The sequence below is a fragment of the Linepithema humile genome, chromosome 1 (assembly GCF_040581485.1).
Source record: "Linepithema humile isolate Giens D197 chromosome 1, Lhum_UNIL_v1.0, whole genome shotgun sequence".
NCBI classification, from domain to species: Eukaryota; Metazoa; Arthropoda; class Insecta; order Hymenoptera; family Formicidae; genus Linepithema; species Linepithema humile.
Genome location: NC_090128.1, coordinates 17,682,933 through 17,699,731, shown reverse-complemented (window position 1 = coordinate 17,699,731; position 16,799 = coordinate 17,682,933). Strand labels below are relative to the sequence as shown.

The 16,799-nt window shown below is 45.4% G+C and overlaps 1 protein-coding gene across 1 annotated transcript; it reads left to right on the top strand.

Moving 5' to 3' along the window:
- The first annotated feature begins 15,896 nt into the window (after window positions 1–15,896).
- LOC136996959 (uncharacterized) lies at window positions 15,897–16,448 on the top strand. Its single transcript, XM_067346948.1, has one exon. The coding sequence runs from the start codon at window positions 15,897–15,899 to the stop codon at window positions 16,446–16,448; it is 552 nt and encodes a 183-aa protein (XP_067203049.1).
- Window positions 16,449–16,799: the final 351 nt, after the last annotated feature.

The window sequence follows — 16,799 nt, the reverse complement described above, 5'->3', positions numbered from 1 at the left end:
AACACCGCGTCGACCAATCCGCGCCGCCGAATAGTCCGCATCGATCTACGATCGAACAGACTCGCGATACTACGAACGCACTCACCGACGAGCGCTCCGTCTCGTACCAACCGTTGCGACACGATCGCCCGCGCTTGCGCTCTCGCCGACCGCACCAGGACGCCTCACGTCATACTAAATAATTATTCCACCGTCGCCTCAAATAATTATTTCTTTATTACGATACTTCGCATTGATTTTCACGTATACTTCGCATTTATTTTACGCCGCCTTAAATAATTATTTCGCCGCCGCTCGAATAATTATTTCATTTTGCCGATATCTTGCATGTATTTCACGTGCTTTCGCTTTTATTTTTGCGCCGCTTTAAAATAATTATTTCACCATTGCTTAAATAATTATTTCGCCTTTGCCGATATCTTGCATTTATTTTCACGTTGCTTTCACCTATATTTGGCGCCGCTTTAAAATAATTATTTCACCATTGCTTAAATAATTATTTCGCCTTTGCCGATATCTTGCATTTATTTTCACGTTGCTTTCACTTATATTTTGCGCCGCTTTAAAATAATTATTCCACCGTTGCTCAAATAATTATTTTACCAGTAACGAAACTCCGCATTTATCTTCACGCTACTCTGTATTCGTTTCACGCCGCTTTAAAGAACTATTCCGCTATCACTTGTTAATTACTTCACCGATATTTGGCTAATTTATATATTATTTCAAATTCATCTTGCACACGCTTCGCATGTATGCACGACCATTGTAGCAGATCATTCGAGGCAAATCGTATCAACATCTTTCTCAATAAACACTGTTTCATTATTTTTCTGACAAACGAGTATTTGGTTTATTTGACATACCCCCAACCGACCGAACCTGGATTCCGGCGAGCTAATCCGCGTCCGCCGAAGCTCACACGGTTTCATGGCGCCCGAACAGGGACCAGATAAAGGGGTACGTCAAAAAGATCTGCTTACAATGACTTCGTGGATACAACGATTACCGCGTTCCGAAGTGGCGCGATTATTACAGAGCCGCGAGCTCGAATGCGACGGCAACTTGGACGATCTCCGCCGACGGTTACGTGAATACGTTCGCGCACATCCGGGGGATATCATCCCTCCGACCGATGAGCCAGCAGAAACTGAGGTCCGCGCGACTCTGAACGTTCCGCTATTGCGACTTCCGGGTAACTCGGGCCGCGCAAGTCCAAGCGACGACGACGACCGGGCCAGCTATTACTCGGCACCGAACCCCCCGACCCCCATTGCCAGCCCGTTCGATCCTGCAAAAGCAATGGATCAAATCCGGAAATGGGGGTGCCATTTCAATGGCAAAGAACCAATCGCCTTTCTCGAGCGAATTGAGGAGCTCCGAAGAATCTACCGATACTCCGGAGACCACCTCCTCCTCGGCCTACCCGAGATCCTAAAAGGCGAACCACTATTGTGGTACCGGAACCGACGCCACGCGTGGGCAACATGGGCCGATTTTGTGGCCGAATTTCGCGGCCACTATCTTCCGCGACGCTACCAGGCCCGCCTTCGTAAGGAAGCCACGAACCGCCGCCAGCTACCCGACGAAGATTTCGCGAAATTCTCGACCGCCGTACTCACCCTCGCGCGCCGCGCGGGGGGGTATTCCGAAGCAGAGACGCTCGATCTCTTAATTGAAAATATGGATCCAGAATACCGTTTATACATTCGTCCACACGACGCGATCAATTTCGACGAGTTATCCGATCGAGCCGCGGAATACGAGGAGCTCATCGCGCAACGCCGGCAGCGCGACCGGAAGCCCGCCGAAGCCCGGAGCATGGCTACCACCGAGTATAAGCGAGAGGAATGTTGCTGGCGTTGCAAGCAACGGGGCCATACTTGGCTCAATTGCAAGCAGCCGCCTCGCAAGTTCTGCTCGCAGTGCGGGAAGGACGGCGTATACTCTCGCGATTGTCATCCGCCGGCGGGAAACGCCACGCGGGCCGGGGCGACGGCGGCCGCCGACCGGCCCTACTAGAAATTATCTTTCGGCCGCGTCCACACGTTGAAATCACGTGCTGCGGAAAGATAATTACCGCCCTTCTCGACTCGGGCTCCGACCGGTCTTTTATTAACCGAACAATCGCCGAATACGTTTTAGGAAAGGGCTATCGCCCTCGCGCCATACGCGAACACGTCACGGTAGCTGACGGCGGATCCGCTCCGATCACCGAGAGTTTTCGACTCACGATCCAGATGGAAGGAGAGAGCTTCTCTCACGACTTCCAAGTACTTCCGGCGTTGGGGACCGAGATGTTGATAGGGGTAGATCTGTGGGCCTATCTGGGGATAACGCTACCGCCACCGCCATTGCCAAAACTCGCGCTCTCCGGTAACATCGGCGCGATATCCGACGGCCTGACACCGCGCACCGGGGAAGAAACGCAACAATTACGCGACTTCCTAGAGCGGGAACTCGCGCTATTTCAGGGCATCGCCGGGCCTACCGACCGAATCGAACATCACCTGCGATTAACGGACACCCGACCGATTAAACAGAGGTACCGCCCCCGTAACCCGGCCATGCAAAGTATCATCGACGAGGCGGTTGATGAAATGGAGCGAGAGGGGGTAATCGAACCATCACAGAGCGCGTGGAGCTCGCCTGTGGTGATAGTAAAAAAAAAGGACGGCAAACCCCGGTTTTGCATAGACTTTAGAAAAGTCAACGCCGTAACCGAACGCGACGCCTACCCCCTCCCGCACATAACAGCCACATTGGATAAATTACGGGGAGCAAAGTACCTATCCACGCTCGACTTAAAAAGCGGGTATTGGCAAGTGCCATTAACCGTCGAGAGCCGACCTATTACCGCGTTCACCATTCCGGGGAGAGGGCTAATGCAATTCCGCGTCATGCCCTTCGGGCTGCATTCCGCGCCCGCTACCTTCCAGCGCCTCCTCGATACCGTGCTAGGCCCCGCGTTAGAACCGAATGTGTTCGTATATCTAGACGATGTAATAATCGTCAGTGCCACTTTCTCCGAACACTTACGACACTTAGCCGAAGTGTTTCGGCGACTCAGAGAGGCCAAATTACGCCTCAACCCAGAAAAGTGCCACTTCTGCCGAAGCGAGCTAGCCTACCTCGGCCATATAATAACACGGGACGGCATCCACACCGACCCCGCTAAAATAAGCGCGGTCGCTCAATGGCCCGCTCCTACTACCATCCGGAAGGTCCGCCAATTTCTCGGCATGGCGTCATGGTACCGCCGTTTTGTGGAAAACTTTTCCACCCTCTCCGCGCCGCTCACGCGGCTAACCCGTAAAAACGCGCGCTGGCAATGGGGATCGGAGGAGGAAAACGCCTTCAACGCCCTCAAGAGGGCACTAATAACAGCGCCCGTACTCGCCTGTCCCGACTTCCGGTTACCGTTTAGCTTACAAACCGACGCAAGCAACTACGGCCTCGGCGCCGTTTTGACACAAAACTTCGCCGAGGGCGAACGCGTAATCGCGTACGCAAGCCGCACACTAAACGCCGCCGAGAAAAACTATAGTGCTACCGAGCTAGAATGCCTCGCGGTCGTCTGGGGAATCCGCCGTATGAGAGACTACCTAGAGGGGTACTCTTTCACGGTGATCACGGACCATCAGTCACTGCGTTGGCTCAAAAACCTCGAAACCCCCACCGGCCGATTGGGGCGCTGGCTCTTCGAGCTCCAGCAATATCATTTCGATATCCAGTACCGTCGCGGAGCGTTGAATAAAGTTGCCGACGCGCTCTCTCGCGAACCCGAGGTCTGCGCCGTTCAGCCAGCCGCCTGCGCCTGGTACCGCGGGTTGATAAAGAAGATTAAGAAAGAGCCGAAAAATTACCCCGACTACGCCATACGCGAGGGTAAACTCTACCGGCATATACGTCACGATCTAGAGTTCCGCGACCACACGGAAGACGAACAGTGGAAGCGCTGTCTCCCTCGCTCCGAGCGAGAGAGAACGATCCAGCGATTCCACGACGAACCGACCGCCGGGCATTTAGGCGTCGCGAAAACAATCCACCGCGTCACCCGCCGTTATTACTGGCCCGGCATGTTCCGAGACATCGCCCGCTATGTTCGGGGCTGCGAAAAATGTCTCGCGTACAAGCCCTATCAGGGCAAACCCGCCGGCCGCGCTCATGCGCACAATGTCACGGCCCCGTGGCAACAGGTCACGATCGACCTAGTGGGGCCTCTGCCGCGATCTACAAACGGGCATTCGTGGCTCTTCGTACTGCAGGATCGATTCACGAAGTGGGTCGAATTGCAGCCCTTGCGCCGAGCTACCGGGGAAATCATTAGCAAGACCGTTGCCGAACGCATAATATATCGGCACGGCTGCCCCGAAATGGTCATATCCGACAACGGGAAACAATTCATATCGCGCCAATTCACCAGCCTGTTAAAATCGTTTGGCATAACGCATCGCACAACGCCGATATACACGCCGCAGTGCAATCCCGTGGAGCGGACCAATCGAACGGTCAAAACCATGATCGCGCAGTTTGTCGAGCGCGATCATCGCCTGTGGGACCGCCACATTCTCGCGCTACAATATGCGTACAATAGCGCGGCGCACGACGCCACCGGATTTACGCCCGCCTTCGCAAATTACGGGCGCGAGTTAGCACCGCCGAATCCGGAAGACCGAACGCACCCGAACGCGCCGATTCCGACTACCACCTGGCGGCGCCATCTAGACGAGGCCCGGGAGCTAATGACAGGAAACCTCGCACGAGCCTTCCAACGGCAGGAACCGTATTATAATCTGCGGCATCGCGATTGGCGGCCTAAGATCGGCGAGACAGTTTGGCGCCGCGAGCACCCCCTGTCGAACAAGGCCGCCGGCGTAAACGCCAAACTCGCGCCGAAGTACACCGGCCCCTACAAAGTAGGCCGGATCATCACCCCCGTCATATATGATTTGCGTGATAAGAGGGGGCGATGGCTAAGGCGCATCCACGCGCAAGACTTAAAACCGGGAAACGGGGATGAGACCCCCCCAGTTAAAGATAAAGTCCGCAATTCCGGGGAATCGGACTATATAAAGGCCGATTCCAGGAAGCCAGATCACTTGTTCAAGATGAGCAATAAGAACATCTTGAGCGCAATCGAGGCCCTCTTGACCGAGGAGCCTCGACAGGCCGCGATGACGTCGCAGCCGTTTCGCACCGTCCCCCGAGTGGGGACGTTAATACAGCGTTCCGACGCTGAAAATCGCCGAAAGGCGATATTTTTGGCGACACCACCACCACCGGTGCCGCGAGGAAAAAAGCAGAAGTCTCCGGGCGACGTGTGCAATGCCACGCACACGCCGCTACCGGAGCGAAGATCCGCGGTCACCGCACCGATCACCGCACGGACCAAGCCGACCAGGGCCGTAAGGATACGACCCTGGAGCGGCCCAATGCCGACGACATCGGTCATTGGACCTCGGCCGCCAATGGCCGTTCAGACGGTCGTTGGAACTCGGCCGCCAACGGCCCTTGCCGCACCCGCAGCCGCCGCATCCCGGCCAACACCAGCCGCCGCAACACCGACGCCAGCCGCCGCCGTCGTATGGCCACCACCGGCCTCCGCTGCACCACCGCCGCCGCCGCCGAGATGGGATCCGGCGTCTCCACCACCCATCATGGTGGAGTACGCCCCACGAGCGTTCGCGGCAATACCGTACTTCTCGGTAATGAAGTCGAGACGGTATAAGCTCCGGACCACCGACGGCAGGAGATACAAGCTCCTGTTCTCCAGGGAGGGGCGACTCCTCGCCAGCCGTCAGCTGCCTCCGCAGGCTTCCGGCTCCCCAAGAAGGGGGGTGATGTAACGATGCAGCCCGCTGCATCGTTACGGCTACGGACCGTACATCGTCCGTAGCCCACCAAGGGCGCATCGCGCGCCGATAAATTTCGCATCAAAAACAGCGGCGGTCAACCGCCGAAAATCCCCCACACCCGACCGTTCCGAAATTCCGTATTGTGGGGGACTCGCCGCCGAAACCGCCGATGCTTGCCGATTCGAAATCATTCGGCCGCCAGCCGGGTATAAAAGAGGCCCGGCTGAACGTCTTCTCACCAGACTCCGTTCGCTGATCGACAGCGAACAAACCTGCTACGAGTGTCCTCGTAGTCCCGACCGAGCATACTCGGACTCTATGCCTTTACCAGCACACGAGAATCCTCGTGTACCGCCGAGCGTCCTCGGTACTCTTTGATTCCAGGATACGAATATATTCGTATACCCGCCAAGCGTACTTGGTTCCTCCAGGCCACCGAACTCTGTATTGCGGGCATTTCCGCATACCTAGCCAGGTCGCTATTCTAAATTCCGTCTTCGTACGAGCATCCTCGTACTCCCGCCGAACGTAATCGGCAGCCTAAGTCCGCACACCGCGTTTATTCGCCGGGATTTCATAACGATAATCCGTCCGGCAAGCAACACCGCGTCGACCAATCCGCGCCGCCGAATAGTCCGCATCGATCTACGATCGAACAGACTCGCGATACTACGAACGCACTCACCGACGAGCGCTCCGTCTCGTACCAACCGTTGCGACACGATCGCCCGCGCTTGCGCTCTCGCCGACCGCACCAGGACGCCTCACGTCATACTAAATAATTATTCCACCGTCGCCTCAAATAATTATTTCTTTATTACGATACTTCGCATTGATTTTCACGTATACTTCGCATTTATTTTACGCCGCCTTAAATAATTATTTCGCCGCCGCTCGAATAATTATTTCATTTTGCCGATATCTTGCATGTATTTCACGTGCTTTCGCTTTTATTTTTGCGCCGCTTTAAAATAATTATTTCACCATTGCTTAAATAATTATTTCGCCTTTGCCGATATCTTGCATTTATTTTCACGTTGCTTTCACCTATATTTGGCGCCGCTTTAAAATAATTATTTCACCATTGCTTAAATAATTATTTCGCCTTTGCCGATATCTTGCATTTATTTTCACGTTGCTTTCACTTATATTTTGCGCCGCTTTAAAATAATTATTCCACCGTTGCTCAAATAATTATTTTACCAGTAACGAAACTCCGCATTTATCTTCACGCTACTCTGTATTCGTTTCACGCCGCTTTAAAGAACTATTCCGCTATCACTTGTTAATTACTTCACCGATATTTGGCTAATTTATATATTATTTCAAATTCATCTTGCACACGCTTCGCATGTATGCACGAGCATTGTAGCAGATCATTCGAGGCAAATCGTATCAACATCTTTCTCAATAAACACTGTTTCATTATTTTTCTGACAAACGAGTATTTGGTTTATTTGACATACCCCCAACCGACCGAACCTGGATTCCGGCGAGCTAATCCGCGTCCGCCGAAGCTCACACGGTTTCAAATATATAAAAAAAAACATAACTTTGCCATTGACGGTCCCAAGCCCGTATAAGAAAAAAGGAGGGGGTTTTATGAGCCATAAATTTAAGACACTTTGCATATACACATTATAATTTTTAAATTTCTGTAAAAGACCTTATTCAATTTTAGCCCGGAGGCCCTTAGCATTGTAATTACGCCATTGCCGTAAGCGCGCCATTGGCGCACTTAAACCACAAACAAAACTGTACATAGACACTGACGAAGAAATAAATATATTTCTCAGAATAAAGGTTTTATCTTTTCTCGCCAGCACGAACACACGCTATAACATACAAAATATATTTTTTTTTCATATATATCCTTCAATATATTTTTTGTTACAGTATTTTAAAAATAAATTAAATAGAACTATAATTTGTGAAACATAATTTCTAAAATATCCTTTATAACTACAAATCTACAGTCAAGCCCGGCTCACTGCCGTCGATGCATGTCTAACGGACCTACTAAGTTAGATGATCCTTGGCTTCACATAAGTTTGATATGACAAAATGTACAATCCGTGTCATAAAAGGATGCGTTACCTAAATCATAAGTATTGTCTGAGAACATGTCTATTCTGACTATCTTGTCAACGTTTTTCGACTAACGACGACATTATTTATATTAATTTGTTACACTGAAGATGGCCACGTCCTTTAGGCCGAAACGTCTGTATTTGTAATTATTTTGTAATAAATGGAAAATTTGAGCAATTATAACTAGCTCCTGCTCTATTAGCTTGTTGTTTCAAGATTATTCCTTTATAACTGTTTATGGAACATAAAAGAAAAAAACTTACAAAACTGAATGTTATATTAAAGATAAATTATAAAATAAAATATAAAATACATACATTAGAAAACTTTTTAAACAAAAAAGTTTTTTGTTTAAAAAGTTTTCTAATGTATCTTCACATAAATTGTACTTTCTTCATAAACTCGTCTTTTTTTTTATCGAAATTAAGAGGATGCTGGAGTCGTCTGTTTTACCGATTTCTATTAAAAGTACTATACTTTTTTTGGCTGTGTAGAATAAAAAATCCTTTTCTTCCCAATTCGGCGACCTGGATTTCCAATTCGCGCTAAAGGACGAGATAATGCAGAGGACGCAGGGCGAAAACGAATCGGTGGCCGACTATCTTACGTGTCTGCAGGCCCTATTTAACCGTTTAAACCCCCCGTGGCCATTACCGGAGCAACTGAATTACGCCCATAGGAATATGTTGCCGCGGTTACAGGTGGCAGTACACCGTGAGACCGTTTTCGATTTTTAGTCTTTAGAGAACTGGGCCGCGCGGGTAGAGCGTAGTTATAGCGTAGCGAAGAATTTTCGAGCCCTTCCGAATCGGTCTATGTTTCCCGAGTTAGCATATCGCCCGCCTAGAGGCGGCTCCAAATCGGCGACCTCGGTCAGTGCCGCAGGTATCGCCTTACCGGGAGAAAAGACCAAGAGACATGGAGTGAACGCAAAGGCCGCAGGAAAGAGCCCCGCGAAAGATAAGGCGAAATCGTCGACGACCGCCCGGGCTAAAGCCGGAAACTCGACACAACCGACTCCTACCGCTAACGATTCGGCAAGGGAAACCGAAATCAAATGTTGGAATTGCGAGAAAAAGGGACATCGTTCACGAGACTGCACGGAATCGCGTCGGATGCACTGTTACCGTTGCGGAAAACCGGAATATACGGTCTGGATGTATCCCACGTGTTCGGGAAACGAGGCCGAAAGTCGGTAAGGCGGGCACTGGCGACTCTGAACTCCGCTACCGAGACCCACAACGAGAATCTTTTCGCGAATACAGCACACTCGTACGTTACTTTGGACACCGCAATAAAACCCTCCTTACAATACCTCACGATTTATATTCAAGGACAACCTTTAGCTGCTTTGGTGAATTCCGGGTCTAACCTTGATAGAAAACGAGGGCATTAAGTTAATCCGCGCCTTAGAACTACCGATTGTGCGGGACGAAACAAGCCGTATAAGGACGGCGAACGGACAGATAGCGACGAACCTATATGAACCTGGAACCCGACTTTAAGAAAATGGATTTTTTCGATACGCATTCGATTACGTTTTGTTTGTACCCATTTGTACCACCTTTGATTTCGTTTGTACCCTAAAGGGTTGCAAGTTATAAAGGATTAAAAAAATCATCAGCACCCCACTTTGAGATATCGTAATTTTCTTTATGCAGTTTGATTCAGAATCGTTTGTACCCGTTTGTACCACTTTTTATTTCGTTTGTACCCTTACGGGGGTGAAAGTACCGAATTTTCAAAATAGGGGTAAGACCTAACTTTGCCATTTTCAAAGATATTTTAATTCTGCAAACGGGTGCTGCTTCAGAATCGTTTGTACCCGTTTGTACCACTTTTTATTTTGTTTGTACCCTTATGGGGGTGAAAGTACCGAATTTTCAAAATAGGGGTAAGACCTAACTTTGCCATTTTCAAAAATATTTTAATTCTGCAAACGGGTGCTGCTTCAAAATCGTTTGTACTCGTTTGTACCGCTTTTCATTATCGAAATTTATATGTATTTACGGTTTATTTCTACATTATAACATTATATCATCATAGTAGTGCTACTCTTCGAAGTCTTATTAATATGAGTTTATTGAACATTGTGTTGTATTCCTGCGCTTAGAGTAATCCAGAACTAACGACGAGGACGTGGCAGAATTCTAGTTCCGTTTGTTTTTTTAAAGTTTTTTTTGTTTTAAATTTTTTTTGTTATTTTTTTTGTTTTTTTTAAATTTCTTGTAATTTAAAAATTTTTTTGTTTTTTAAGTTTTTTTTGATATATTCACTTTTTTCAATATATTATTTTCAGTATTTAGAAGAATAGTTTTATTAATGAGCGCGCGCGCGCGCGCGCGCGCGCGCGTGTGTGTGTGTGTGCGTAAATATGTTAATATTTTATAATATATGGTGTAAGCGTCTTTGCTTTTATATTTTGATGTCTTGGGATGTTTTTTTTATGTTCTCCTTGTGTTTTCTCACCACTTACGTTTGTTTTACATACATCAACATTGCTAATTTCTTTTTTTCTAGCAATGCTCTCGTTGTCATTAGGATTGGTTTTTTAGCAGCACACAAGTCATTATGGACCTCCCATCGCCCAGTTATTCGACGGATGTACGCCACATAATGTCCTATGTATTTTGGATCTGTAGTACCAATGTATTCTATAGCAGAAATTAATGTATAGTTTAATTTACGAACTACTAGTCTTGAGGAGATTTGCGAAATGGTGAATAACCCTGACCAGTTTTCATAACCCATATTTGCGGCAAGCTTTAACCATTGCAAGCATTCGATATCGATGAAGAGATGATTTCCGCTAGATACTTTTGAAATTATATTATTACATCCACATCGAATGCAATTTTTATAAAATACATCAGATAGTTTTTCGTTAATATAACTTTCAAGAGCCTGCATACTCTTCTCATAAAAAGGCTTCGTATTGATATCAATAACCGGGCGAATATCGATGATATTACGGTTACAATTACGACATTGCTGCGAAATTTGATATGATGGTTCATCGGTCAATAATTTTTGGGAAACCAAGTTACTTAAATTGAAATGGCAATCAATTTGATTATTTTGCACGGCAAACATATTGCTCAGTAGCATTGATCGTTTTTTATATGTTTCGATCGTTGCTCCATAAGTTGAAAATGTTCTTACAAAATCGTAAAACTCATTTTTGGATACTGTAATGTAATTATGATAATTAGCCCAATCTCGGTAACCTGCCAACACGGACTGCGCAATTGAATCAAACGAGCACGTGTTATAAAAAGTTACATTCTTTTTTGCTATGCGGACTCGCCCCAACAATTGTCCGTTTTTCAACAATGGTAAATTTGCGTTCTTGTTTGGTTTCACGAGAATGCTTTGAATGTCCGGACACGGAGTTAAATATTTTCCACGTTTTATTGTATTTTTTAGGAGACTAGTGTCAGGCTTCAACTCATCAAGGACATTATCAGTTGGACTTTGAACTGCATTCCTTTTTTTTGGCAAATTTTTTCCGCCCCAGTTTTCTTCTTCGTGTAAAAACGAGTAAGTTTCCTCGAAACTTTTTGTAATGTCAGCTTCCTCAATCGTCTGATTAAGTGTCGAGTCATCCAATTTCTCAATTTCATATGATTTTGAAACAGAATCAAGTTTCATGCTGGTTTTCGAGAATTTTGATGTTGCATTCGATTTCAAGTTTTCATACGTTGACATATCAAATTTTGAATTTTTATTCGCTGTAATGGTCACTTCAGATTTATCAGTAATGGACTCGCAAGCAGTGTTTAAGAGTTTCTCGGTGCCAGAAATTGATCGTATGTGTTTGATCAAGAATTTGTCGACACGAAGATTCCGATCACCACTTAAAACCAGGTGTTTTAATTCACGAAAGTATTCTTCGCTTCGTGATGAAGTTGCAGTGCTCCCATTTAATGCCAATATACATGTCCAGAGTGTAAAGTGCTTGGTTATTCTTAGAAGATTATTCGCGAAATTCGGACACCAGTATGGATTTGGTTGGTAATTTGTTTGTGCTGTTTGCCATTTACAATTTTCGAGTTTTTGTAAAAAAGTATTTAATTTCCCGGTTGCATCGAACTCGAAAGTTTCGAGATCTAGATTCACTGCAGAATCATCTTTAGAATCATTTTCAGAATTTATTTTCTTTTCTATAATAGCATCAATTTCTTCTATAAATTCTGTCTCGTTCACTGATTTAATATTCTGGATCAGTCGTTTTTGGGCAGCGAAGCAGCCATTATTTGAACTTACATCCTCGGTCTCCGAAAAAGCTACTATCAAAATATCGCGTAATAAACTTTCGAATCGTTCGAATGTTGTGCATTTTGCGAGAAGTCCAATGCATCGAAGAAAAAATTCTTTTACCCGTGTATGCGTATTGAGAAAGCATTTCCAGCGGGTAACAAGCTTGATAAGATGAGCGATATCAATTCTTATATGGCAACGGGGTTTCATAACGGAACTACTTCCTTCGGCAACCGCAAAACATCTATTGACATATGTGTTAAGGTCAATTGTTTCAAACGCCAAGCTAGCAGCATTTAAAAGCGCCAGGGCATAATCGGTGACAATTTCCGTAGGACACGGTACACCAGAACGTAACCATTCGCGTAACCAGTAAGTTAAGATGTTTGCATCGTGCTTTTCCGAAACCATTTGGACAACCGGCAAGATTTTCGTATGAAACGGAATTACACCCTGGTAAAGATATATAATCGAACTTGATCCATCTGGTTTCGTAATTTTTCGAACAATCGAACCCGTCGCATCTATACTTAGGCTACCAGTTTTCGACGTGTCTTTGCAATGTTTCTTGTAAAGAAAGATTTGTTCCGGACTCCAATACATCGTGAAAAACTTATCGTTCCCAATCTCTCGAATGGTCCCTACAAATTCGGGGCGGTATTTTAATTCACGCACCGATTCCTGGAGGTCGATGCCTTTACAAAGCCCTAACTCTCGATCGCTTTCCGTTTGTTTTGCCTTGCGTAAAACATCTTCGCTGTACAAATGCGCGGGAATTTTGTCACCGAACTCCATAAGCTCATAAGCTTTTTGTCTACGCCAAGCATACGTCGACTGAGCAGTGATTTCTTTAGCGATTCGTTTCCTGTTTTTACCCCGCAGTTGACGCTTCTTTTTGTGCTCAATATTCTTTGTGTCACTTGTTGATATCTGCAATGTAAGACCATCTTCAGTTGGTTTATCTAAGGCGTACAAATTAATTCCAACACGACACTCAGTACATGAACCTTTAATCCACAAGTAAGGTTCCCCGGGATTCTCGTTAACTTTTGGATTTTTAAAGGCATAACAGCACGGCAACTTGTATTCTCGCCACAATTGCTCTTGAAGTACATCGGTCCAACCCTGTCGTAATACTTTGTAATTTCTACTTTTGTACGATACATCCACGATATTATTCCAGTCATCGCCTGAAATAGTAAGTGTCACTCTAAGTGGTGGTAATGATTCATGGGACGTATTCATTGACCAGTTTGAGTTTGCACTGCAATCTTTTTCCGAAATTGATATTTCAGTATTTCGCTCAATACCATGCCACTTTCTGAGCATATCCTGGATTTTGTGGTCATTCCGAGAGATGTATAAGTACATGTGCTTTACAGACATTTCGTTTCGCATTTTTACGATTGCGTCATTCCAAACGTTTTGTGATAACGGTTTTAGTTCTCCGGTATCATTGAAAAACATTAAATCTTTTACTGAATCGAAAATAACTTCCACCGGAAATTTTGCTGCGCGTGGCATTTTTGACAGCTCTCTTTGCGGATTAGTTTACTATTATAACAGTATTCCTTAAATCGGTAAAGATCCAATTTACTTCTGACTTGCTTAAAGACTCGGCTCTATAACGTCTCGAGACAGAATACAGAACGATAATGTTTGAAATAAGCGTCTTTAGCTGTTTTTATACAAGAATCTTTTGTTATAGGAAAACCAATTGGAATATGATGCATTTTAGGCAGCCAATCCGCGTTGTTATTATCGTATGCGATTGATCATCGAACCAGTGTCGCGCGCGGTCTTTGATCGTCGCCGACTTTGGTCAGCGAAGCTCTTTGTAGTGTGCCCGTTATTTGTTTTCGCCGCAACATTATCGTATTAACGTAATTTCAAAAATTGAAAAATGCTATACTTCCAGATCGGTACAAACAAAATAAAAAGAAGTATAAATAGATACAAACAATTCTCTTTCCAACCTCGTTAGTCGCATTTCGATATCTGAGTTATTCCATGTCAAGTGACCCAATGTGAATTACGTTACATTTTTTTTCGTTTTTATATTTTACATTCATTTAGTACTTATAAGAGAGGATCTCAAATATAAAATCTTAAAGACTTATCTCATCCCATTTTTATATTATAAGCGAGTAAAGAATGTAGTAAGTTACGTATTTTGATTGCAGGAGGTCTATAGAAACACAATTTTCTCAGGCCAGAAATAAGATATCTTAATAAAATAAAAAAAGTTTTCTCCAGAATTGGCTATCATAACATATGCAACAAGACTAAATAATGTAAGGTTATTTGTTTATTTATTAATGTTTTATTGTTTATTATTTATTTTTTCAAAAAAGGAATGTTTAAGAATTATAAACTCGAAAAAAATTTTATAAAATCTGATCCCGGTGACATCCTAAATTGAAACTTGGTATGTGCAGTCTTTAAATATATAGAAATAAGTATAATTTTTTTCAAAATTTTAAAATACCTTTAAAAAAAAAACAATAAAACATTAATAAATAAACAAATAACCTTATAATATTTTTAGTCTTGTTGCATATCTAATGATAGCACATAAAATTCTGAAGAAAATTTTATTTTGTTAAGATATCTTATTTTGAGCCTAAAAAAATTGTATTTCTATAGACCTGCAATCAAAATACACAACTTATTACATTCTTTACTCGCTTATAATATAAAAATAGGATGAGATAAATTCTTAAGATTTTATATTTGAGATTCTCTCTTATAAGTACTAAATGTATGTAAAATATAAAAACAAAAAAAATTTAACGTAATTCACATTGGATCACTTGACATGGAATGACGCAAAGTCAGGTTTTACCCCTACTTTGAAAATTCAGTACTTTCACCCCCGTAAGGGTACAAACAAAATAAAAAGTGGTACAAACGGGTACAAACGATTCTGAAGCAGCACCGGTTTGCAGAATTAAAATATCTTTGAAAATGGCAAAGTTAGGTCTTACCCCTATTTTGAAAATTCGGTACTTTCACCCCCGTAAGGGTACAAACGAAATAAAAAGTGGTACAAACGGGTACAAACGATTCTGAATCAAACTGCATAAAGAAAATTACGATATCTCAAAGTGGGGTGCTGATGATTTTTTTAATCCTTTATAACTTGCAACCCTTTGGGGTACAAACGAAATCAAAGGTGGTACAAATGGGTACAAACAAAACGTAATCGAATGCGTATCGAAAAAATCCATTTTCTTAAAGTCGGGTTCCAGGTTCACATAGGTGTTAAATGGCGGGATCGAGAGGGGTGGTCTTCACCCAGATTAATCTGCATCACAGCAAAAAGGGCCTCGGCTGTTTTGGCCAGGCAACAAGCTGGGAGGCAAACATGCATATCACTGATGCAAGAACCCTGGTTAATCCGGGGTTGTATCAGGGGCTTGGCGGCCTGCGGTAGGTTCTTTAGGACCCCATCAGTGGATCGGCCCAGGGCCTGCGTGGCCGTCAAAGGTATGGAAGCCCAGCTAATACCTCACCTGTGTTTCAGGGACGTTGCGGCTGTAGAAGTGGATTTCACTGATGACTCCGGTGACAGGAAGAAAATGGCTATTTGCTCGGCCTACTTCTCTCATGACGAGAAGGAGGCGGTGCCGCCTGCACCAGTGATAAAACTGGCAGAATACTGCCAGGAGACGGCTTCCCCTGATCATGGGATGTGACGCTAACGCGCATCACACTGTGTGGGGAAGCTCGGACACCAACAAAAGAGGAAGAAAAGTGTTGGAGTTCCTAGCATCTACGGATCTGGAGATTCTCAACACAGGAGACGAGCCCACCTTCTGCACTATAGCGAGAAGAGAAGTGCTCGATATCACTGTCTGTTTCAGGCAGATACAAGATACAGGATTCAGGTTGATACAAGAGGTAGTAGAGTGGAGGGTCTCGACGGAGCCCTCGCTCTCAGACCATAGGCAGATCACCTTCAGGACAGCTAAGGCTAGGGGAAAGGAGATCAAATTCAGGAACCCGAGAAAAACCAAGTGGGACTCCTATAGGGAAAACCTGGCCAGCAGTCTCAGAGGCTTCCCTAAGAGGCACGGGACAGAGAACGAACTGGAGACCTGTGTGGACTACTTGCAGAGGTCTCTGATAAACTGCTACGAAAGTAATTGCCCCGAAAAGGCGGTTACAAATAGTAGAGGAATTTCCTGGTGGACCCCTGGACTGCAGGGTCTCAGAGTGGCGGCTTGTAAGGCCTAAAACAGAGCTAGCAACACGGGCCGCCAATTCGACTGGGAGCTCTCAAGGAGGGCACAGAAGGAATATAGAGACTCTGTGGTTAGGGCGAAACTGGAAAGCTGGAGGAAGTTTTGCGAGGAAGTAGAGGGAATGCCCGAAACGGCAAGAATCTGCAGGATCCTCGCTAGGAACCCGGATGCATCTCTGGAAGCCATCGCACTCCCTGATGGGACGGTGGTGACTGGAGAGCGATGTCTGGAGCATCTACTGGAAGTGAGCTTTCCGGGCTTCCATAGGGAGCCGGGAAAGTTATTTGCATATAAGGAGCCGGGCTCACTCAGAAGAGCCCGACAAGCGGACTGGCGAATGGCG